The sequence below is a fragment of the Oreochromis niloticus genome, linkage group LG13 (assembly GCF_001858045.2).
Source record: "Oreochromis niloticus isolate F11D_XX linkage group LG13, O_niloticus_UMD_NMBU, whole genome shotgun sequence".
Lineage (NCBI taxonomy): Eukaryota > Metazoa > Chordata > Actinopteri > Cichliformes > Cichlidae > Oreochromis > Oreochromis niloticus.
Genome location: NC_031978.2, coordinates 10,331,131 through 10,355,234, shown reverse-complemented (window position 1 = coordinate 10,355,234; position 24,104 = coordinate 10,331,131). Strand labels below are relative to the sequence as shown.

Below are 24,104 nucleotides of genomic sequence, written 5' to 3'. Positions count from 1 at the left end.
TAGATCAATTGTACTTGAATACAGTCAAACATCCAAACAGAGCCACAAAGTTACCAGTTGCATTTTCTACTTTGATTGTGTGCTCAAGTACACTAGAACAATACAAAGTTAACTGACTTTCAGAGAAAGCAACTGCAGATTTAGCTAGTGCTTCAGAGTCAAAGTTTTCTAGATCAAATGAAGCACATAAAATCTGACATTCACTCAGGACCCCTGGGATTATTTTGCCAACTAACAATCATGTTTTTATAAATATATATGAATTGTAACAGTAATATTTAAAAGTGACACATTCATATTGTGTCAATTTGTACATATGATACCTGTATATAACTGTATATTTACCTTTTTAAAATTTGCACAAAAAAGAAAAAATACACACTAAGGAGAGTTATAGAGTTACATACATGTTTATACAGTCATATGAAAAAGAAAGGTATCACAGGACTGTATAGTCCTGTGAAAAATTAAGTACTCTTTTACTGCTAGCATAGGAATTAAGGGGTAAGTAGCAGCCAGGTGCTAATAATCAAACACTCATTAGGCTTCAATCCAGCAAAACAGTTTGCTGGATTGAAGCATTCAGTTGTGTTGGCACAATGTCACAATCTTCCCAGTAGTGGACATCCCAGCAAATTTCATTCCAAGGTCAAACCATGCAATGCTCAGAGATATTACAAGGATTTGGGTTTGTTTTTGCAGCCACAAGATCTAGACACCTTGCAGTTACAGAGTCCACCACCTCTTTTTACAAAAGCATTCTATAGTCAGATGTGAGGCCATCTGCCTGGCAGTTCAAGCATGTCATGAAACAGGATAAGCACAGCAGCAAATCTACTATGGAAAAGCTGAAAAACAAAAGAAAAGAGTGCTGAAACGACCCAGTCAAAGGCCAGACCTCAACCCAACTGAAATACTATGGTGAGATCTTGAGAGGGCTGTGCATAAATGAATGCCCACAAACCTCAATGAATGGAAGCAGTGTCGTAAAGAAGAATGGACCAAAATTATTCCACAACAATGTAAGAGACTAATAAAGTTATATAGAAAAAAAAATTACTTTAAAGTTATTGGTGCTAAAGGTGGTTCTACAAGCTACTGAATGTACTTAGTTTTTCACAGGATTGCATAGACCCCTGTGAAAACTTTCTTTTTCACATGATCATATGCCTGTATTGCATGCTATTACGTTTTGTCCAAACTTTCCCATAGTATTGTGATTTTTTTGTTCATCACTATAATAATGTAGAAAAAATCTAATATTGTTATACCCCCACCTAAAAGATAACACTGTTGTTATGACAATGTAATTACATATATTTACTGAAGATTTTTTAAGCCCTGGGAAAAGGTGTGATTCAAAGGCAGGATGTGTTTTTGCACACAAGAAAGCAAAAATTTGTGTTTTTGTTTAAAATGGAAGATATACAGTTACCAGTACACATCTTTGGTAGTTTTGGGGTTTAAATTACTAGTAGTAATTTATTTAATAGTAAGTAACTATAGTTAAGTCTCTTTATAATTCTAGTCCCTTTCTGGGTGAACAACTTACAGACTTACAGGTAATAGCTTGTAGTCTGAAGTCCATTTACAGAAAAATAAAAGTTATTGACAGTTATTGTTGTTCTTTGTTTGCACTCCACTACATTCAGATGGTTTGCACAAAATGTTTTAAATATCTGTCACCTCATTGTCTGCATGTCCATCGCATTCAGTGGTTCAGGGAAACTGACAAGTCTTTCTGTGTACCCTAAACACACCCCAGAGTCCTCTGAGGTTATATTATAGTTGGGTTCTGTCCCCCTCACTCTTTGCTACTAAATATAGGCTTCTGAGCCATCTGTGAGAATGATTTTGTTCCCTTAATATCACCATCAGCAGTTTCAGCTGGCCAACAGAGACTTCTCCCCTGACTTTAATGCCCCCCTGCCCCCTCCTCAATCTCTATTCATACACTCAACTTCAACCTCCTCCTCCCGTCTTGATACGAACACCAACAGCCCCAACCCCCTGAAAGAGCTGCCATCTGAGTGCTGGTTGGGTTTTGCACTTCCCGGGACCTGGGTCCAGGCGAACGTAGGGTCAGAGGCACTGAGGGATTTGTAAACTTGTGATCGAGATCACCAACATCGGTCCCTCGGTCTCCTCTTCACTGTTTGGTATTTATAGGTCTGTCTTTCTTGCCAGGACGACAACAAAAACTCGGTAAGTGGATCTACATCCCACAAATCACTGTGTCCATTTGTTCTACCAATCAACTGACAGCTCATAACTGAGAGGATTTCAGTTTTGCATACTGCAAAAACTGTGAGAGGGAATTAACACATTTAACAATGTGGTCCCACTCATATTTCTGCAGCTGATCTTAAGGAGAAACTAATGCAAGACCTCAAAAGTTCAATAAATAAAAATGATCAGTTAGCAGTTTAATTTTATGACAAATAATTAATTGCAGATGCAACATAGCTATAAAAGTTCCTTTGCTGTTTTTAAAATTATCAAAGGAGTGGGTAAATGTGCTGATCATCTCACTCGGTGGGTGTAGCATATGTTTTATATGGCACTGCCAAACCCTGAGAGGGGTTGGTAAATCTGAGAACAGATTTGTCTGAGCCTTTAATTATTTAAGGGAATTCAAAGACAGTGTTGAAAATCCTCCTCGTTAACATCCATTAACTAAACCAGTTTGTACACCTGTTTTGAGAGATGGCCAAATATATAGTCCGAATTGTTTTGTGGAGGTGTGTGTTCTTAAGGGTTATGTTGAGCCCATTTGATAGCCGAATGACGCCATTCCATGTCGCTAAAATGTCTTGGCTGGAAATGGCTTTTAAAAATAGCTTCAGTGGGTTGAGTTACAGCCAGTAGATGTGATGTGATGTTTTGCCACTTGACTGGGCCTTAAAGAAACTGGTGAGAGCTGAAAGTGTTGATATCTGTTCAGAAAGACAAACACGCATGCATATAATTACATGTAAACCAGATGCATGTCTTTCACAATGGATAGCTTGGCCTATGAGATAGAGGGAAGTTTGCCCACTTTTATGTTTCCATGCAAGAGACTGCGATAATATATTACAAATAATTCCATCATTTTTAATAAGCCTGAGGCTTCTGTCTCAACCATAACACGGTTCTGTTTACATTGGCACAGACTGCGTACAGATCTTGTGTCTCCAAACAAAACTGAAACACATATTGAGCTATATGTTTCCTTCGGGGCAGACATCTGTTTCACTAGAGAATGTAAGAAATCTGAGGGCACTGACATCCCGTTTGAACTTGAAAAATGAGGAGGGCTCTTGCTGTCAGTCTGTCTGATACATTCAGGTCCTGGGGATTCACTTTCAGGGGTGGTGGTAAAGTGTTGATGGTTGAGAGTTATTTTGTGACTATGGTGCAAATCAATGATAAAATTGAAGCAACAACACCCCTTTCAGTGCAATTAAAGCTTTAGAGTCAAATTGTGATTCATGAATTCCTTTGAATATGGATGTGTAGTGTGACATAGAAAATTACAACTGAAGGTATCAATTACTTTCTCTTATTTGGTTTCTATTTTTTTAATTTACTTTTTTTTCATACTAAACCTCTTAAAGTTTTCTATGTTATTTATCTAGACTTAATCCCTTTCAGGAGTTTTTTTTCTGGAGATGTTTTGATATTACTTAACATTAATTAACTTTTGACTCTTGAACATAAGGGTTTCATTGCTTAAGTATGTGTTCAGGTTAATATATCACTTGTTTTATATTTTTCTAACCAAAAGTAATGTTCTGTGTTCTCCCCTGGCCCTCAAGTCATGCCTCTGGGAACACCTGCTCCCCTAACCAAGCGGAAAAAGCCCTCCAAGATCATAACTGACCTATCACATATCCCTCAGGATGGTAAGGCTTGCATAAAATGACGTGACTATGAAACCAAATTACCACTGCTCAGTAGAGCTCTTTCATATAAACACAGTACACAGAAATACACGGTGGTAAAACAAATATGGGGTACAAATATTAGAGAACGAGCTGCTTATTTGCAGTACAATTAAGTCAATCTACTTTACTAATAAAGGATACCATTCTTTAATGAAACGATGTTTATGAGTTAGTACTACTTTTGATCTCATTTACCAATGTTAGGGCCATTGTTTGGCTCTCACTTACGTAGAATATGAGTCAGAGCCAGAGGCATCGGAGTTTGACCTGGGAACAAAGATCAGGACTCCTAAAGACATCATGCTGGAAGAGCTTTCCCTGCTGAAGAACCGAGGATCCAAGATGTTCAGGATGAGACAGCAGAGAGTGGAGAAATTCATCTATGAGAACAACCCTGACGTCTTCAGTAGTGAGTCCATGGTGAGAGCCTAGTTCATAAACAAAACAAAGTCTTGTTTGTCATTGCAATGCAAATTTATTGACACTAGGTTGATAATCCAAGTGAATTTGAGACAAATAAATCTTGAAATAGCTTTGAATTTCATGAAGAAAGGTAACACCTGAAGAACTGTATCTATACCTTTACAATTTTGCTTTTGTTGATATAAATATTTGAAAGAAACCTAGTACTAGCATGCAGATGGTGATTATTTAAATGTAAAGTCACCTGGGCTTTAATTATAATCATTACTGATTGATTTTAACAGTGATATAAGAGTCTTTTTTTGGTCTTGAAGCAGATAAATGCCACACAATCATAATTCTAACTATTCTAATGCTCAAGTCCTGATCATTATTACTCAGTAAGTACAAATCAAAGCATTGTATGATGTATGATTGATTATAATGGCGATACTTAGCTATATATGGGGTGGCTGAAGCTCTGGAGGTAGAGCAGGTCATCTACTAATCAGAAGGTTGGTGGTTTGATCCCTGGCTGCTCCCACTTTGCATACCAAATATCCTTGAGCAGAACACTAACCCCAAGCTGCATGAATGTGTGTGAATGTTAGATAGATAGCACTTATGCATAGAAAAAAATGGTTGTGTGAATGAGGCAAGTTGTATAAACAGCTTTGAGTGCTCAGGTAGAGTAGAAAAGCACTATATAACAACCAGTCCATTTACTCTTTCTTTCAGGACAACCTTCAGAAGTTTGTTCCCTCCCTGGGAGGTCAAGTGGGAGGTCAAATAATAAACCTCGGTGGGCATTTTGTTAGCAAGGAGTCTGGACGTCTGAATTTTGTAGGGCTACAAACAGGAGGAGGGGCCCCTGTGCCTCCCCCAAAGCCTGGAAGCAAAGGAGCAGGAGGATCGGGAGGTGCAGGTGGAGCAGGAAGTGCAGGAGGAGTTGGTGTGGGCGAGAAAGGTGGAAAAGGAGAAGGTAGTAGTGAGTGGTCTCCACTAAAAGGTTCGTCTAATTTCTTTTTCTTTTGGCCATTTGTAGTGCAATTCTGTTTTATGTACAGAAGGCTATTTCTCCAAAAATTATTTAAAATGCATTAACAAAGTGTGTTTACATCTTGAGAAATACATCTAGAAAGACAACCTTATAATTTAATAAAAAATAACAGTGTACACCAGGGGTGCCCAATCCTAGTCCTCGAGAGCTACTTTCCTGCAGCTTTTAGATTCATCCTTGTTCCAACACACCTGAATCAAATGAATGTCTTGTTATCAGGCCTTTGCCAAACTTGATGGCATGCTGAAGAGGTCATCAAACCATTTGATTCAGCTGTGTTGGAGTAGGGATGCATCTAAAAGCTGCAGGACAGTAGCTCTCGAGGACTAGGATTGGGCACCCCTGGTGTACACTATATATATATTATATATATATTTATTTTTTGCAAAATTACATATGTCTAATATACACTGAACTATTCAAAATGTGTTGAATATTTGTATTTGCTTTCTTACTAAAAGCACAACTAAATGTAGAGAAAGCTAAAATAAAAGCTGTCTGTCTGCAGATAAATTGGTGGTTTATTTTGTCACAATCTTTCAATTTCTAGCAGCAATACATGCATAAGAGGGGCATTTCAATCATGCCACAACCTTTATTTTTAAGTTTTAGTTACCAGCACATGTGGATGACTTTCTTTACAGGAGGTGGAAAACATGACGGTACTAAGAAGCAAATTCATGTGAAAACCTACGTGTCCCCATGGGAGAAGGCCATGAAGGGTGATGAGACTCTGTTAGCCACTCTAAAAACCAATATGCCACATCCCAATGCCAAAAAGGAATTACCCCAGTACAAGTGTTTCAACAGGTAGTTCCCTTGAGGTCTGATATGTAGAAGATTTGTGGGGGAAAAAAAAGAGCTTTAATTAACCTTTCACCTTGCTTTGACAGGAGTGCCATGCCCTACGGCGGTTTTGAAAAGGCCAATCAGTTTCTGAAATTTCAGCTGCCAGAAGCTGAGGCAACCAAAGAAGAGCCTGAACCTGCAGTTGTGTACCATCATGACATTAGCTGCAGGCCTTCATTCAATCGCACTCCTATTGGCTGGGTGGGCAGCAGCGAGCCCAGCAGCATTCACATGGAGACGGATGCTGTGCCCTTCGATGGAGAGACCGACGAGCTGTGAAAGCATATTCATACTGATTACCATGCACATACTCACACACAAGAATAACTGCATGCATACACCATAGCATGCACACACAAATGTTGAGCTTATAATTAACTATTACACTGATGAATTTGAATCTCCCAGTGTGGACAGTTAAAAGCGTACAAACAAAATGAGGTCCTGATCTTAATATGCTCTGTTGTAAAGCAAAAAGCTTTATTTGTTATGGGGAGATGAAACATCAAATGTCTGTTTGATAAGTTTATAAGTTGAGCCAAACAGTCCTTTAATTTGTCTGAAAGTTTGCTGTTGTAGGTGAAAAATTGCAGAATGTCCCATTGAGGAATGAATCATATATGATGAATAGATGATGAATGCTAAGTCACTCTTGTGCAGGCTGTCTGAACTTGTTACCATAACTGTTATCGCTCAACATTGTCTTTTTTTGTTGTTACAAATGTCTGATGATTTGCTGCGCTATAAAAACCAAAACTTGTTTAACTCAATAATGCATGCTGTTGCTGATCCCTTAACCAAACAAAACAACACAACACCGTTTCTCCACAATAAACTGTAACACTGTAAATAATTTAGTGCACTCTGAATGAATTCTTGAAATATACAGTATTAGTATGTACAATGTAAATTTCAGAAATGTTATTAACTATTTGGATGTCTGGGGGGGAAAAGAAGAAGTGAACAAAACGAACAAAAGATCATCCTTATCATACCCATATCAAATTGTATACTCACTTGGCAAATGTCATGTGTGCTGAAACATTAATGGATGTATGACTGGGAACATTTAAGCTAGTTTACGCAGTTTAACAGTTCTGTATTTAATTAATCTTCTCATTTTTCATTCAAGAAATGGAGAGTAATATAAACAACAACAACAAAAAACCATACACACTAATGTCTACAGTACTCTCTGAAAATTCCTGAAAGTCTGGAAAATACCTGGTAGCTTATAGTAAAAACAAAATAAGAAATCGTGAGTAACTGCTATGAGTTCGGCTGAACTTCCAATACTAAAAATGAAATCACGACTAAAACGTACGTACGTAAAAAGTACGTTTTCTATTACTTCTACTTCTCTAGTACTTCTCCAGCTAAGCAACTCCCGCACAATTGGGGGCAGTCATGCTCCAAAAAGTTCTAGCCAAGGAAAAGCAAAAGAAGAATGCCATACCTTTGAATGTTGGATACCGGGGGAATCTACTGTCCAAGCACTATTATACAGTAAAGTCTGCAATCTACAACAACGCAATGGACACCAGCCCAGTATTACTAGGTAACATTACGAAGTCTTCAATCGATGAGCTAGCTTAGCTAAATATGTATTTTGGTGGGATGGCTTACGGAATTTCCCAGGAAACCTCGAAAATTAATGCCCAAATTTTCACGTTTAAACATACATGCACCGACTTTATGTCAGTGGGCTCTTTTTAAGACGAAATACCGAGACGGTTTCTGGTATAGAGTAACGTTAATTTGTTTAGGCAGTTAAGAGGGTCGATACGTCATGGCCAGCAACCTCTGGACAGTGTTACCTAGCGACCGCAGTGCTAGCCTACGGATTAGCACTGACACGCACTGCAGTCTCTGTGCCTCCTTCAGTCAGTAGAATGAAAGAAAGAAAAAAAACCAACACGTAATTTCCCTCCACATAAGCTTCTGCTGTGTTTCAACTAAAGGATATATCTCAGGGTGTATTGAAGTATGTATTTAAAATAGGTTATGTGTGAAAATCAGTTTTAAAACTAAACTAAAGAAAGTTCTCCCACCTTTGTAGTCTTCTTGTTACCTTCTCTTTGTGTTGTATATGCACACCCAAACAGTGTATTAATTATGAGAATTACTGAGAAGTATCACTACTGAACTATTTACAGTGTCTTGTTGCAATTTTTCGTGGTTTCCTGCATTAAATTGGTAAAAAAAAAACAAAAAAAAAAACTTGTATAAGCAGTACTGCATTGTTTAACTATTAATAACATGTGAAAGCAAGATTTTCTTTCTAAAATATTAATATATTTACCACATGAAATGAGTCAGAACTACAGCAGATAGTGTCCAAACATAACTCTACTAGGAATTACAACTCTAATAGATCAAGTAATGTATTTGAGTAATTATCCCTGTGATATTATATGCCGAATGTAATTTAGTCTATGGTCATTTTAATTTTTTTTAGGTATACTATAGCGGATTGACTTTCATTGATGGCATCTATATCAAAAGCCCAGTTGGCTCCCTTGCCAAGGACAGAGGTCCTTGTCTATTGGGTGCTTTCCTTGGGCTCTCATCTCTACTCTTTCTATCAACTTCACAGGTTCAGCAAAGGTAAAGTAGAAAGATGACTACTAAAATTAGTTGGATAAAATGAGACGAAAAATAAAGCTGTTATATCCTGTTTTTGCCCCAGAGTATGAAGCGGGATTAGAGAGAGAATTCCAGTTGGAAAAGGGCCTTGTTAAGGGTTTTAAAAGGGTAAGTTCAGTGCTGAATTTATTGATGTAAAGCCATGTCTGAACCAACAGACTAGATTTTAAGACTTCATAGTGCACTAAAGGTTTGTGGTAATTTCCAGTTAATTTTAAATTTAGAATAACAAAATAATAATTTCAATTTAATGGATGCATAGAAATAAAATACCTTAACAGATTTACATTGTTTAAAGCTGCTTTTGAGCAAGTTTCAGGTGTTATAAGTGCATTGTTGTTTTTTTTATCAGGACCCTTTAGATTTTGAGTGGAATTTCTGGACTGACTGGGCTAAGCACTCTTTACTGTGGACTCTGATTGGTCATGCTGTCTTATCAAGATTAACCAGCATTTTTTACCCCAAGGTATGAAGCTGTTGCTACAGTAATCTTTAAATATGATATAGGTGGTACCGTTTAATCCCACACATTTTTATGTGTTTTTCCAACAGCTTAGAGTGCCAGCACTTGCGATATATGGCTTCTTAGCAGCCAGCAGTGTTTTGGGGATTAAAGGTGTGAGTGTGCTGCTAGTACATCTGGGCTTGTCCTTTTCTATGGCCCAGCTGCGAAAGCCCGCTCTGTCGTGGGCATGTAACCTGCTGCTGCTCTACACACCTCATATCAAGGAACTTCAAGACCTCCAGGTGGGTTGACTTGGCTTTAACTCCTACAATAAATCTTTTCCTGTACGCTTGTAGGTGTTCTGAACACTTACAAAGCAACACCTAGTTCTAAAACTAACACAAAAATAGTAACTTTGACTGCATCAACAACAAACCATAGACTGTTCTGCAAAAACTGTTTTATTTCTACATTGGTATTAGCAAACAAACACAAAGCCAGGTATCTGCCAGTGAGTGGGTTTTTTTTTTTTTTTGTCCCATCCAAACCACTGTAGAAACAATGGCAGACTACTCCATCTGCAAATATGAAGAGGTCATTGTAAGATCATAAAAACACAGGTCTTATTTTCAGGAGATTATATATCCTTTAAAATATGAAAAAAATCTTTTTTAACTGCTATGTCATGGGGTAAAAGGCAGGGTATATGCTGGGCAGTTTACCAGCCCATCACAGGGCTATATAAAATATATAAATAATAATATTAAACTATTTTTTTTGTTGTAAAAACCTATTGTTATTCTATAGCAGCACTTTATCCAGTTACAATTTGAAAACTTCCTTTATCCTTAATTCTTCTGTGATTGTTACTAAATGTCATATTTTCCAAGAACACAAGAGGGCGCAAAATACTAAGGGAACCATTTGGTCACTCACCTTCCTACAGAATATCCACATCACATGGTTCAATTTCCTCCATGATAAATGATAAATAGAAATAATTTCAGACAAAATGCAAACATTTAGATTCATTTTTTAATGTAACTTAACCATTTCAGTATAGTCTACCTATACTGTATAAATAAATAGAATATATATTTAGTGTCTATCTTTGTGCTGTTACTACTAATGCAAGGATTTTGATGGAATGCGTCACATGTAATTGGCCTTCCCACTGTATTACACAGAGAGGCTGGTATGAGAGTGATGAGGAGCACTATCTGCTGCTCTTCAGTGTTGCTGTTTGTGGTCTGCGCTTCATCAGCTTCAGCCTGGAGCATTGCTGGAGCCCTGAAGACCATTGCAGTGTTGTGCAGCTTTGCTGGCTGTTTTCGTATACCTTCTATCATCCTTTTTTCTATAATGGACCCATAATAACCTACAAAAACTACATTGAGCAGGTAAGAGACATCAAAGCATTCTTCTAAATTAAACTGAGAATCAAATTTTCCTCTTTGTTTTTTTTTTTATCTGCAAGAGACTGAAGCTGATTGGTGCTCCTGAGAGCAGATCTCCCTTTTACAGTACAAAAGAGCAGTAACATCACATATTCACGTCTTTTTTTTAATCGGCTTCTCTTTTTTTGTTGTAGTTTTGTACTTATCCTTATTTTATGTGTTGGCTCTTTTATTACAACCCTGAGATTTGGGGGAGGGGTTTTGGGAGGTGAATAAAGATTCAGCTGGCAGTCCTTAACAACATGCTCTCTTGCTCCACTTACAGATGCAGAAGTCTACGGAGGAAAGCAACAGGGATGAATCTGCCCTTAGTTACTTGGTGCTCAGATTAGGACGGATCATTTTGTGGTGGTGTATTGCAGAATACATGATCCACGTCATGTACATGCACTCCATCCAGTCTAATGAGACCTACATAGAAATTCTTCCTCCTTGGGCCTTAGGCAAGTCTTGATACTCTGTTTTTTTTCCACCAACAGCACAGCTTTATTAAAATTTAAACTTTACATTTACCTGCTACATGTTACCACCACAGGATTATGTAAGTTTTAAAACTTTCTCATATATGTGTGTATTTGTTTGTATTTGATATAATAATTTATTTGCACTTAAGTTAAATATCAGCCCACTCGAAATTAGCAAGGCTGCCCTCTGACATGCATATAGAGTCAGATATACAGTTTATGCAGGTGGTTGTCTAAAATGTCTTGCATAAATTCTTTGAATTTTAAGCAAAAATTGGTAACATGAATTTTAAAACACCTCTTGGATTATGAACTTATGTCGAAGATGATATAATAGAGAAACACACACTTGAGTAATCCAAGGTTACTGGTTATATGTTAAACCTGCACTACATCTGGTTTATTCCAGAAACTTCTGGGCAGTTGTGTCGTTGCAATCTGAGCACAGTTTGCTTATTGACACAATTGAATTGGTGCCATCTAATCCTTCATTTCTTTATATTTTGCTTCCAAGAAGCCAGACTTTCTTGTAAGTGGTATTTTAAAGCAAACGTCTCAAGGCTTTCTGAAGGTCTGAAAGACTTTGTTACTATTGGCCTGTTGCAAAAACATAATTTGTTCCAATTTTCTTCGTTCACTATATGAAAAATGCCAAATTTGACAGACATAAAATATTATTTTTGCAACAAGGAGATTCCTAAAAAGCTGTTCGCTAGACAATTGGCATATCTGAAAATGTGAAGAAATTGGACAAGTGGCCTAAAATCACTATACTGCAGATGAACAAAAAGGATATATCCTTAAGAAATTGGAAACAAAATCCAGCAAAGGACCTAAGAGATGCTTCTGGACCTGCAGTTGGTTCGTGTATTGTTTGCCAGAGCTTCATCAGATATAGTCTTAGTGGAAGAGTGGCCATTATGTATGCCAAATTATACAAAAACTGGACTGAAAATCACTGATCTTATCTTATGGATCTTACTGAGTAATTAATCCAAATTTGAAATTTTTGGTTTAAATCGTTGTCAGTATGTAGAGAGGAGATCAGGAGAGAGGTACAAGTGGAGGCTCTGTCATGGTTTGGGGCTGCATTTCAGCCAGTGTTGTCAGGGATTTTGGAAAAATTTATGGAATTGTGAAGTACAGTATATCAGATTTTGATCCACCATGCTGATCCCAAACATACTGCTAATGCAGTAAAAACAAGCCTGGATAGAAACCATACATTAGAACACATCAGTCAGGGATTGACAGGCAACATCCAAAGACGAGCTTTGGAATGTGCTTCAAGAATCCTGGAGAACTATTTCTGAAGACAACTTAAAGAAATGACAAGAAAGCTTACCTAAGAGAGTTTATACTGTGTTGCATAATAAAACTGGATATACCATGCAGATGATAAATAATAATAATAAAAAAGAAAATATGAAGAAATGAAGTTTAGATCAAGACTTTTGGACAATAAGATGACTGTAAAACCTGTGGAACAAATAAATCACATCTAATCCTCCTTTCCCATATATCTTTTGAGATTTGTTTATAAATATAAAACTGACCTAACATACGTTTGAGGATTATATAGAACTTTTTTACATTAAGAACTTTTCATTTTACCACCTACTTTCATCTTTGTCACAGGTGGTCTTGCTCTAGCTGTGGTCCAGTTCTTCTATGTGAAGTATCTGGTACTGTTTGGCCTTCCATCCATGCTCGCTACTTTGGATGAGCTGGTTCCCCCAAAGCTTCCCCGTTGTGTCAGCATCATGTACAGTTTCACAGGCATGTGGAGGTAAGACAGTGGAATCAATTCTGGGAAACCACAGTGATTGAATAATAAACATAGTACTATACTGCTCTTACAGCTTTGCTAAATATTCCCTTTACTAGAAAAGCTACCTTTCATCATGACCTTAAATTAAAACAAAGTCATTTATTGTCAAGTTTCAAAGTGGGCGCGGAAAATAGTTTCATTTTAAAACAAAGTCATTTATTGTCAAGTTTCAAAGTGGGCGCGGAAAATAGTTTCATTTTATGTTGTTAACAATAAAAACAACAGGTTATCTTACACAAGATCACCTGAAGATCATTCTTTCAGACTCATCATAATGATAAGCACACGTTAAGCTATTATTTTTAGGCCAATTGTTTTTCTTTAATTCTTAATCAGCAGATTTGTTGCAGTCTTGTTTAGACAGCAAGGAAATTATGAAACAAACTGAAACCTTGTAGAGTGAAACCAAAAGCTTTAATAATTCAATTTTACTTGTGTGTCAGTTAAAGGAACCTGGATATTTCCGGTTTATTATTATTTTACACAGTGCTGTGTAACTGTAAGAAACAGGAAAGATGCTTTGATTTTTTCTGTTTCGTGGTTTAGAATGTGCTTGTATTGAATTATTTCTGTCACACTGAGCAGAAAAAATACAAATAAGTTGTCTTTTCACTTATTTTTTCAATTAAAATGAAAACTGGTCTAATAGAGCTGTTCCTAGTTTATACTGAAGGGGTCACAATTGCTCAAGTTAATGAACATGCAAAGGAAAACGCTTGTTACACAGGGACAAGGAATCTTATTCAGCAGGTATTTCATTAACAAAAACAATAACACACTGAAGTGTATAAATAAGGATGAACATTTGTGCTAGAGTGCTGTTAGTATTTAGCCTTTGCCACTTCAGAAAATCTCTTTATGTATTTATAATGCAAAATATACATTCATTTGATCTTATCTATTACAAGCTTATACTGTGCAGTTATTTGTTGTTTAGCTCTTAAATGATTCACTTTTATGATCAGGTTTCATGTGTATGATGATGGCAGGCTTTACTTTATTTTTATGGGTTAAGGTTAAGGGTAGACAGTTGAAACAACTCTTCATATCTTAAAAATAAATACTCCAAAGTAATAATCATCATCACCATGAAGTTAAATCTCTCTACAAGAGCTTATATCCTGCATCAAGGGACGCTTTACTGCAGGACCGTTTTAGCTTGCCGTATAAACTAGCAGCTTAGTATAGCATTGGGCAGTTTTTAAACAGAACAAACATGCCATTAAGTGCAAACCTTGAACATATTGCCGTCTGCAACAAAAGGAGCAACTCAAATTGGGTTTAGATCCTGGTTATAAATTACCAGAGTATCCCAGCAGTTTGTCACTTTCTCCCAGTACAATCAGTCTTGTTCCCAAATGTAATTAACAGTGAGAAATTCCCCATATTTAGAGTACAAAAAGCTGAGCTAGAAGGCTGTGGGTTGGTATAGCAGAAAAAAAAAAACCCGGCTGTAGGTAGGATAGACGGACCAGTGTGCTGACACTGATGCACTCCAATCGAGCCTCTGTGTGTGCTGGTCGAAATCACTGATGGATTGCATAAAGCTATCCATCAACATTGCTGATGAAACAACTCCAGTTATAGACTGAGCCAAATCTAATCTTCTTAATGACAAAGAGGAAGCACATAAACACAAATGCGCTAAACATACTTATTGCACAGGTCTCAGTTTATATGAAGCCCAGTGCTCAGCTGGCTCTTACTCAATGATATATTATTATTATGTAAATTTGTGACTCAATGTATTTTTTTCACTCTTAGGCACTTTGATGAGGGGCTGTATCGATGGCTCATCAGGTAAGAGGCACTTCAGCGATGGACTGACTAATTCCAATGTTAATGCATACTTAAAATGAGAAATGTCATCTAAATCAAGTAATGCCTCAAGAATATCTACCTATCTGCATCTATTTATTTGTCTGTCTTTATCTATGTCTGTCTTATCTAATATTTGGAATACTTTTGTATCGCATCTGTTATCTATTATGCAATTAAAAAGAGCTTATTTCCTGTGGGGCATTGAACTTGTCAGCTGAATAACCTTAAAAAAAACATGCCATTCTCCTGCTGCCTGCCCACATTTTTCATCATAATGGACAAGGATGCTGCATTTGCATGTAGGCTTTCTCATGATTATGAGGTTGCATGTTGTTGGTGAATAGTTCCCCTATTGTGGCGCTGCCCGTGCACCCTGGAGAAATGCCTCCTTGTTTAATATGTGCATTTCTAATTTGCACACTTGTACTTTGGACAACACACATTATTGGTTTGTTCGCTTTTAATGATGCACACTTGGCTGAATGCAGCCTATTGGGAGTTTATGGTTTGCTTGGTGGAGGCAGGTTGCTACATTTAGTCAACGCTACAGTTGCATGGTTGTCAGAGAACACAGTGGAAATGTTCCCCTGTCTTGGTTATTATTTGCTAATTGGGGTTTTATTTTTTTCTCAGTTGTGTGAAGGGTACAGTATGACGGTGCATGTGTACATCTACTTTTATGAAAGAATGCATATTAGAGATTTAAAACGGCTCCAATTAATTTGCTAGAGATCCCAAAATTTAAATTGCAAATGCAAGTTTCCATTTTAATTTGTGCCCATTGGAAATTGTTTTCTCCTGCTTAATGGCATCAGTTGCAATTATCCTACCGCAGATGCAAAATGATACCCATGACACAATGCCCCCGACGTTCCTTCTTGCAAAAGTGCTTTTAAAGAGGTTTTAATGCAGTTCTGAAATTCAGTTGAAATTGTCTGAAGAGCGTTAGATGAGTGCGTAGGTGTTAAATGATGTACTCTACATGACTCACTGACACTCCGTCTCCCTGGGCAGCTAAGTGGCTCATTCTTCGCCATTCCATTGCGCTTTTCCTGTCTGTGTGCCACCGTCTCTCAGGTTCTCCATTTCACTCGCATTCAGTTATTGCCCAACAAAAGAGCTCTCACTGGGTTATTGATTGAATTATTGCAGCTACACACGAGCAGAAGCATTTGATCTCACACCTTAGTAAATATTGGTTCCAAATATGTAAGTGGGGGAATAGGTCAGGTATGGTGCAAGGTCAGAAATTAACTTTGGTTTTTAGTGCATTTAAAGCAAAACAGATTAAGTGAGCTGCATGCCTACACAACAACAATAATATATACTACACTCTTTAATTCCTAATGACAGTCGATAAAGCCTGTGAGCATGTTGTTGTCTGCACCACCTGCTTGGATTAATCAGGTGTTACATAACACATTGATTAATCACAGATTAATGTACAGCATGATATTATCATATTTTGAAAAACATCTGTTTAGAATCCATCTACATCCAAATGAATGTATTAGATGGATAGATACTCTGCATGTTTAGGTATTCAGTTTCCTCTGGCTCCGACAATCTGGTACCTTTCCATCTGTTTTCGCACCTACTTTCATCCTCAATATGGCCGAGCTGGCCCCTCTATTTCAGGCTTAGAAAATGCTGGCTCATCTTTCAGGAACATTGATTAGCCACAGGGTGGCTGAGATAATGAGTTCCCAGCTCAGCAACACTGCACACAATGATTTGTTTGTTAAGTGTGTTGGAGTGATATAGCATGTTCAGACTCTTGTCAGTACCTCTGGGACAGACAAGGTTCTCACAGTATCTGAGGCAATTTTTCTTCACAACATGCTCTGCATTTGATAACGACTGGATGCTATTCACATCAAGTGTGCTATCACATGAGGTGCTATTTTTATACCACATGGAACGTAATCTAATCTAAACCACAAAAATGAACTGCAGGAGCTGTGCTATAGCTTTACTGTTTGATGAATTACCTCATGAGAATTGTCGCTCTTTTATTTAACTGTGTATCCTCACAGTTTATTAACTGATACACTGAAGTCAGAACCAGGAGCAAAAAGAAGTGCGCTAAAGTGTTGAATAATACAGAATTTGTGAGTTTGACAGTGGGTTAAATGTGTGTGAATCATAAAAAAACACTTAAAAACATTAACTCTCCTCCAGAGTTGTTAATAGGTTGATTAGTATTATCTGGCTTGCCTCTATTTTTGCAACTAGACGTCAAAGCCACGTTTAAAAGTAAAATCAGCATGACCGCGCAGTTTTTTCTGGTTCTGATTAGTCCATCTTTGCATTGTGGTGCTATTTTTACACTTGCAATGTTTTGCATTGGTTAGTCTTTACACAGGATAGTATCCCCTTTTTTATTCTGTTGACACTGGATTACTGTTATTTTTATGTCATGTATTCGTGTTTCAGATACATCTATGTTCCACTGGGAGGTTCACGCCATGGTCCTCTTTGCAAAATGTTTTCCACTGGCGTTGCGTTCGGATTCGTCTGCCTCTGGCACGGCGGACATGACTTCTTACAGTACTGGGCCCTGATGAATTGGGCTGGAGTTCTGGTGGAAAATACTGCGAAGTCCCTCTTTGCCTCGACCTTTATTCACTCCATAGTTGTAAGTTTGAAATCCACTGACAGTGCTAAAACATTAGATTTAAATTACCTACTGAGTCTTTCATTTAAGATGTGTGGATGTAATAAAAATCTCTCCTGCAGTCAGAAATAAAGAGGTCATATTATGTTATTTGATGATGCCTAGAGAGGGTACACTAATTACAGACTGGAGACAAACTGGCTGGATCTTGTCACATCTAATTGGGAAGTACAGTTAACCTCAAATATTCATGTTAGTAAAAGCCTGTTCCCAATTGCTTCTTTGGCCATAGCCTTGGGAGATGGTTCATGTTCTCAATATAGTACTCATATCTGATGGCACACCGTGAAATCCACCTAGTTTATGGTCACACAGTTCATTTGTGCCAGGTGCCTCTCTGTTCCTTCTGCCATGTACAATAGAAATGTCTTGTGGTTCGCCTCTTAGTATTTATTTTTCTGATTTCCCAGGAGCAGAATTTCTCTGCGGTGATGAAAAGGCGATGCATCGCCCTTGTCTTTGCCTTCTCCACTGCTATGCTCATCCTTTCTAATCTGGTGTTCCTTGGGGGAATACATGTTGGCAGAATCTTCTGGAAGCGTGTCTTCATTCACGGTAAATTGCTTTCCACAACATTCACTCAGTGGGAATTGCGTGTGGCTTTATTTTGCAGGATTGTTTCAGCTGGCATTTGTACATTCTCCAGTGTGGATTATCAGTCATGTGCTCCTTTTAATTTGACAGCTGAGTTGCATTGTAGGTCATCACATGTTTGCCCTCAGCGATGAGAGCAGCTAAATATTGTTTTTTCTAAAGCAACAGAGCGAAGACAGCCAGTGTGTACTAGAAAATAAAATTGGAAATAAAATATAAGAAATCATTAAAAATTTTGCTTCTCTGTAGGTTTGTGTATTTAACAGTTTTTCTAATTTAATTAATCTGCACAGGCAAATAAAGAGACATCTGCTTATGTGGTTGTGCCAGGACCTATTTTTCTCCCAGTGTCTCTTTTTTTGGCTCATTGGATACCTAAAGAAAGATGGCAGCTCCTCTTGAAGCCTGTCTAGTTACGATAAGCAGTCTGAGCTGCACTCGCTGCTGGGCTGGGAGCACAGTCGGTACAAAAAAGCCCATCAGTGGATGTCACATCATCAATATTGTATATTAACCAAAACTTTAATGTGGAATTTAAATTGAGTTGAATATGAGTTTGCCACATTTTAGCGATATAAATGAGTAAACATAGAGGCTGATTAAAAGTCCAAAATGTAAATTATTATTCAAAACCGGCAAAGGTCACAGACAGTAAAGCAAGCAGCCCAGCAAAGGATCCAGAAGAAGAGCAGGCAAACGCTAAATCCAATTATCAGTCACAAACGAGACAAACACAAAAAGATAAGAAGGAATAAGACAATCTGGTAGAGATCTGTGGAAACTGGGGAGTGTATCTATATAAATACTGTTGGGTGAGTCGCTGATTTAACACAGGAGAGACAGGGAACAGGTGTGGAAGATGACACAGGAAAAACTAATAAGGCAGGGGCAAATAGAAAAAAAGTTACTGCAGGAAGTAAAACTTACATCAACAGAAGAGAAGCAGTGATTACAAAATAAAGCGAGCAATAGCTTGAACCAAAACATGACATTTATCCACTTATGAGCAGCGGTGGAAGCTGTACAACAACAACATTTCTACCCTGTAAAGTTTGTACAAGTGTTGGATGTTAGGAAACAGCTGCATAATTGCTTCATTCTCTCTTGCTTCCCAGCTCTTTCTTTGACTCTACTAACTCCTGAGGGAAATAAGTGAATCTTTAGCTGCTAAATGCATTTACCAGCCAGTCCCAGACTGTGCCAGTGTGCTTATGTTTGGTGCTGAAACTATGGTTTACACTGTGCTCATGAGAGCTGAAAAGGGTTGCCTGCTGTTTAAAATAGGATTTTAAAAGGGACTTGAAGAGATGACAGTTGTTACTAAGCTGATCTATGTAGTGCCGGGGACGGGTTTTTTTTTCTTCACAATGACAGATTGTTGTTATCATTCATTTAAAAAATACATATACATTGATGTGAAGATCAGTAGTATTGATGTGAATGGTTTACTGTTAGATTTAAAGGTCGTGTAATATCATCCACGAATGCAGTGGCAAGAGGTAAACTCAGGTGACAGATAAAGGGTAAAGGACCATCTTTCCATCTCATGCAGATTTTAGTTCATGATGTGCAGTGAGTGTAAATCCACAAACTGAAGCACTGCTTTATTCCTTTTCTTTATCACTTTTTATTATTTTAGCATTTCTGTTTATATAGCCTGTGGGCTCTTAAAGTCAACCCTAAGCAGTCTGACAGGGTATTTTCCAGTCACCACTTAAGCTTCATTGTCACAGTAAAATTTTGTTGGAGGCAGCAAATGGTGCGTAACTTTACACCTCCTCTAGCACTCCTGACCTCCTTCGTGCTCACAAGACTGTAGTCTCGGTGTAAATAAGTTAAGAGGAACCTAAAAATAAGTGCATGGTGTTTGAAAATACCATTTCAGTTGTGAATTATTCAGAGCAAGAGCTGCGCAATAGCTGAGAATCTCAGTTTGCTTTTATGGTGATTTATTAAGATCATTGAAATGCTAAAAATAAAGACTGGAAAATTAGAAATACATGATTTAACAAATCACTTAATAAGCTCGGTTCTTTCACTGATTACATGTGTTTTTGCACTTTAAATTGAGATATAATGGTTCCAGCAGAAACGCCTGAGGCAGTTACTTGTGCCTGCGTGTGTCCTCACAGGAAACCGCAGAGAGGGAGCTGTGGTTTCATTAACATGAGTGTCTGGGATTGTGAGTGGTGCAGGCAGTAGTGTAATTGCTCCCTGACCTTTCTGGCAAAATGTACAACAAACAATTTTCTGAACACACTGTGTGTCTTAAGTTGTTTGTGTTAACAGTGTCCCCTTGAGTCTTGCACCTGAAAGTCCCCATGTACTCTAAAGTTACAACTAAGAGACAGACCAAGTTTTAATTCAAGAGTACACAAGCACAGCAAAAAGTACCACTACAGTGTTATGTGTTGTGTTTTGTTTTTGGTTTTGTTTATTGCACACACAAATGTGCTGATGACATCTTCACTGTTACCCAAGGAGTAGTTTCTGTGTTTCATTTTTAACTGCAAATATTCCTTAAAGCTCAATTTAAGGCACATGAAGTCCTAAAAATGGCAGTATTTCCCCTTAGGACATTTACCTAACATTGGTAGAATTGCTGTATATTTACTTTAGGCAACAAAAGTGTGTTGTTCCCAATTTTAGCACATTCTGTTTTGTCTAAATAATAATAGTACTTTCTGGGAAGAGACACAAGTCCCTTCTGGGGTTGCGTCAGGAGGGACATCCAACATAAAAATCCTGCCAAAGCAAACATGCGGAGCTACCCACTGTGGTCGCCTTAGCAGATGACTCCACGCATTTCATTTTACCACAGACTTTTACACCAGATGTCCTTCTTAATTCAACCCTTCCAAGCATTTATGTCTCCTCCAAATCTTGAAGCAGAAATCTTTTGTGTGTTAGGCCAGGTTGTTAACCACTACACTGTTAAGCCATAGTATTAGCGTTTCAGTAAGCTAGTTTTTTAGTGTGCAAGCATGCTAACATTCAATAAGTAGCACTAAACACATCTTGTATGTAAAAGATAGGTGGAACCCTTATGATGTCCCTATCTGATTTGACTTTCTTTTCTTTTCTTTTCTTTGTTTGTTTTAAAGCAGTCATCACTGTGATTGGGATAAGACCGTAGAGTTGCTAAGCTAGCAGTGGCTAGTTAGCTTTTGTTAGCTGGGTGAATCCATAATCCACTGATAAGAAATGGGACAGTCTCTTGAGTCCATAGAAAAATGACTGAGTGACTGTCAGCGGTAGGAAAACAATCACATTTTCCTCTACTTCTGCCTTTCTAGTGCTATTATATAAACAAAGAGGTGGAAAAAAAAAAAAAAAAAGAGCTAACCTACAATTTTTAAGATTCTTTTATCTGAAAAGTTGTTCTGGTCATCAGTTGGTTTTATTTTGTGTTTAGATTTTAGTTGCCTGCAAAAAACTTTGCCAATAATCAAGAAGCATTGAAAACACTGAATACATTTTTAAAAAATACAATCAGTTCCAACATATTTCTGAAGTTACGTTTGGCTAGTAGTGTTTCTTTTAACTTTGCCTTTCTACTATGTTAGTTGTTGGCCACGTTAAAGATTGGATGACTGACTGGAGAACATATTTCACACTGAGGGTGTTAATGAAATGCAGATACCTGCAAAAGCAAAACACTGGGATGTACATGCAAGCTAGAGGGGTTTAAATAATGAATAAACAGGTGAGAAAGGCTTCATATAATGATAGCTTATGTGAAAATGGTTATACCCAGTGTGATTAATAATTAGTTCATATTTACTAAAACATCAAGGCTTTTCTTAAAGACGGTTGCAATCAGACAGAAACGCACTGTGCATACTACACAACACAAAACTTATCCTCCGTGCGCCATTAAAATATTTTGCATCATAATAAAGCTTTTCTGGCCTCAGCTCATGTAACCTTTTTTTACGCAGACAGCAAACTGACAGTACAGCTGTGCATAAAGCAGCCAGTGTGTATGTGAATTAGATTTTGGCATGAATAGAGAAGAATAGACCATTGAAAAGCATTGTGGGTGCAGGTGCAGGTTACTGAGATAATCTGGAGGCAGGCCAGTTGGGGAGCAGGTGCAGACAGCTGTCCTTACCTGCCTGCACGACCCTCGGAGAAACGGCTAAATATAGAAAAAGGAGGAAAAAAACGTAACACGACGCAGTATGGCACAGGGAAATGAGCAAACCTACTCACTTAGCGTATACTTTTAAGCTGCGTTTAAGCTTCATTCATAATTAAATAACTGACAACAACACATAGACTTCATTATCCAGATAGTTTGTAAATCAAAAAACATGCAAATATATTTGCTTTCTTTTGGTTTCAGGCTGGTCTACCATGGCCCCACCAATGCTAGCTTTCCTCTACTGCTATGCTCAGATTGGACTTGAGTGGACTCCTCACCCACCGTGAGTCACCTTGACTTAAGAGCAGCGACTGAGAATCCCTGCTACTGGACAGATACAACAACCTGCTGACTCCACTGCCTTGCTCTCACCAGCCAGAGTCTCACTGTGGTGGACCTGGCTCATAGCCACACAACCTGTCCAAACCTGGCTGAAGTACGGCTGAGCAGCCACTTTCCAAAACCCGCAGGTCTGCACAAAATTTGTCTGTAAGCTGATACTTACAGAGAAAGTTTTCTGAACTTTGGGTGAAATGTAAGTGTACCCAAACTGTAATAAAATGCTGAAAATTTAGGGCAGTCTGTAATAGCAGTCGTGAGGCAGTAAGCTAGATGAAATCACTGCTTTTCTAAGAAACTGTAAAAGAAAATGTGGACTCTCTCTCTTGGTTATATGACTTTGACAAGGTATTGCTCGGAGTTGCAGGAAGCTGAAGAAAGTACCATCTTCCTGTAGCTCTCCACAAAAAACAATCAGATGTAGACGGTTGACAAAAAAAAGCATATGCAGCTTCAGCTTTTGATTCAAAATACGAATCGTGTTGATTATCAGTTTATTACATCTGGGATGTAATGAATGACAAGCTGTTACAGCTTGTGAAATAAACACAAGCTGTTTTTGGCTTATTTGTTGTTACATAGTAAATCACCTTTCATTTCCAAAATGTCAACATAACAACTAAATTTAGACAAAAGTAAAATCTCATTTTGTTGCAAAACTCATCCGCCATCTGTCCAAATCTGTCAAGTACTTGGTCATCAAGGACTGTCAGAATGTGCCTGCTCAGTCAAAGCAATGCGATTAACACTGAGGGTTATGAAACAGCAGAGGAGTCCAATCCATTTGTGATTTACTGTAAAGCTTGTGTTTCAAGGGGGTTTTGCAAGTCATAGGGTGATTACACCGGTGAGAGTGACACTGCTGAATAATGTGCATTAGAGCTGATAGATGTTGTTGGACGTAAATAATGCCGACTGACTCTTTGTTTTGAAGAAAAAAAACATTTAGCAGTGTGTTTGTGTGTGTGTTGGGGGGTATTTAAGGCACTTTCAAATTGTATGTTCAAAGTTACACTGCCAGATTAAATGTCAATGTATATTACTCAATATTCACTCCATTTACTTAAAAAAAAAAGGTATTATACTGTACATACTAAGAATAAATATAATATAGCCTTATATACACTCCGTGTTAATCAGTGTGTTGTTTAACTGTTCAACATTTCTAAGGGTCGTAATGCAAATATCTAATCAGCTAATCACATGGCAGCAACTCATTGCATTTTAGCATGTAGACATGGTGGAAAAGGTGATTTAAGCGACTTTGAACATAGCATGGTTGTTGATGCCAGACAGGCTCATCAGGGTATTTCAAAAACTGCTGATCTGCTGGGATTTTCCCAAATAACTGTCTCTAAGGTTTACAGTGAGTGGTCCAAAAAAGAGAAATTACCCAGTGAGCAGCAGTTCTCTGGGAGAAATGCCTCATTGATGCCAGGAGTC

The 24,104-nt window shown here is 37.8% G+C and overlaps 2 protein-coding genes across 3 annotated transcripts; both read left to right on the top strand.

The window, feature by feature from the left end:
* Positions 1-1,966: 1,966 nt before the first annotated feature.
* Positions 1,967-7,093, top strand: myoz1a (myozenin 1a). The gene is made up of 6 exons (XM_005474392.4): positions 1,967-2,205; positions 3,801-3,887; positions 4,162-4,349; positions 5,070-5,340; positions 6,036-6,201; positions 6,285-7,093. Exons 2-6 carry the CDS (start codon positions 3,803-3,805, stop codon positions 6,517-6,519), a joined length of 945 nt encoding a protein of 314 aa, XP_005474449.1. The 5' UTR covers positions 1,967-2,205; positions 3,801-3,802; the 3' UTR covers positions 6,520-7,093.
* Positions 7,094-7,225: 132 nt separating this feature from the next.
* On the top strand, positions 7,226-23,782 carry hhat (hedgehog acyltransferase). Of its 2 annotated transcripts, none has more exons than XM_005474389.4 (12): positions 7,226-7,798; positions 8,699-8,847; positions 8,930-8,994; positions 9,239-9,352; positions 9,439-9,633; positions 10,519-10,731; positions 11,054-11,231; positions 12,891-13,041; positions 14,848-14,883; positions 17,341-17,542; positions 17,992-18,136; positions 22,524-23,782. In XM_005474389.4, the coding sequence occupies exons 2-12, from the start codon at positions 8,727-8,729 to the stop codon at positions 22,607-22,609; spliced, it is 1,506 nt and encodes a 501-aa protein (XP_005474446.1). In that variant the 5' UTR covers positions 7,226-7,798; positions 8,699-8,726; the 3' UTR covers positions 22,610-23,782. The 2 variants fall into 2 exon arrangements, with proteins under 2 accessions (XP_005474446.1, XP_025753294.1); XM_025897509.1 differs by having other exon boundaries at positions 7,226-8,224.
* The last annotated feature ends 322 nt before the right edge of the window (positions 23,783-24,104 follow it).

Coding starts and splice junctions, on each gene's coding strand:
- myoz1a (XM_005474392.4), top strand. CDS start 3,803: ATGCCTCTGGGAACACCTGCTCCCCTAACCAAGCGGAAAAAGCCCTCC. Junction 3,888..4,161: donor ATCACATATCCCTCAGGATG/GTAAGGCTTGCA, acceptor TCACTTACGTAG/AATATGAGTCAGAGCCAGAG. Junction 5,341..6,035: donor TGAGTGGTCTCCACTAAAAG/GTTCGTCTAATT, acceptor CTTTCTTTACAG/GAGGTGGAAAACATGACGGT.
- hhat (XM_005474389.4), top strand. CDS start 8,727: ATGGCATCTATATCAAAAGCCCAGTTGGCTCCCTTGCCAAGGACAGAG. Junction 9,634..10,518: donor AGGAACTTCAAGACCTCCAG/GTGGGTTGACTT, acceptor TGTATTACACAG/AGAGGCTGGTATGAGAGTGA. Junction 14,884..17,340: donor CTGTATCGATGGCTCATCAG/GTAAGAGGCACT, acceptor TTCGTGTTTCAG/ATACATCTATGTTCCACTGG.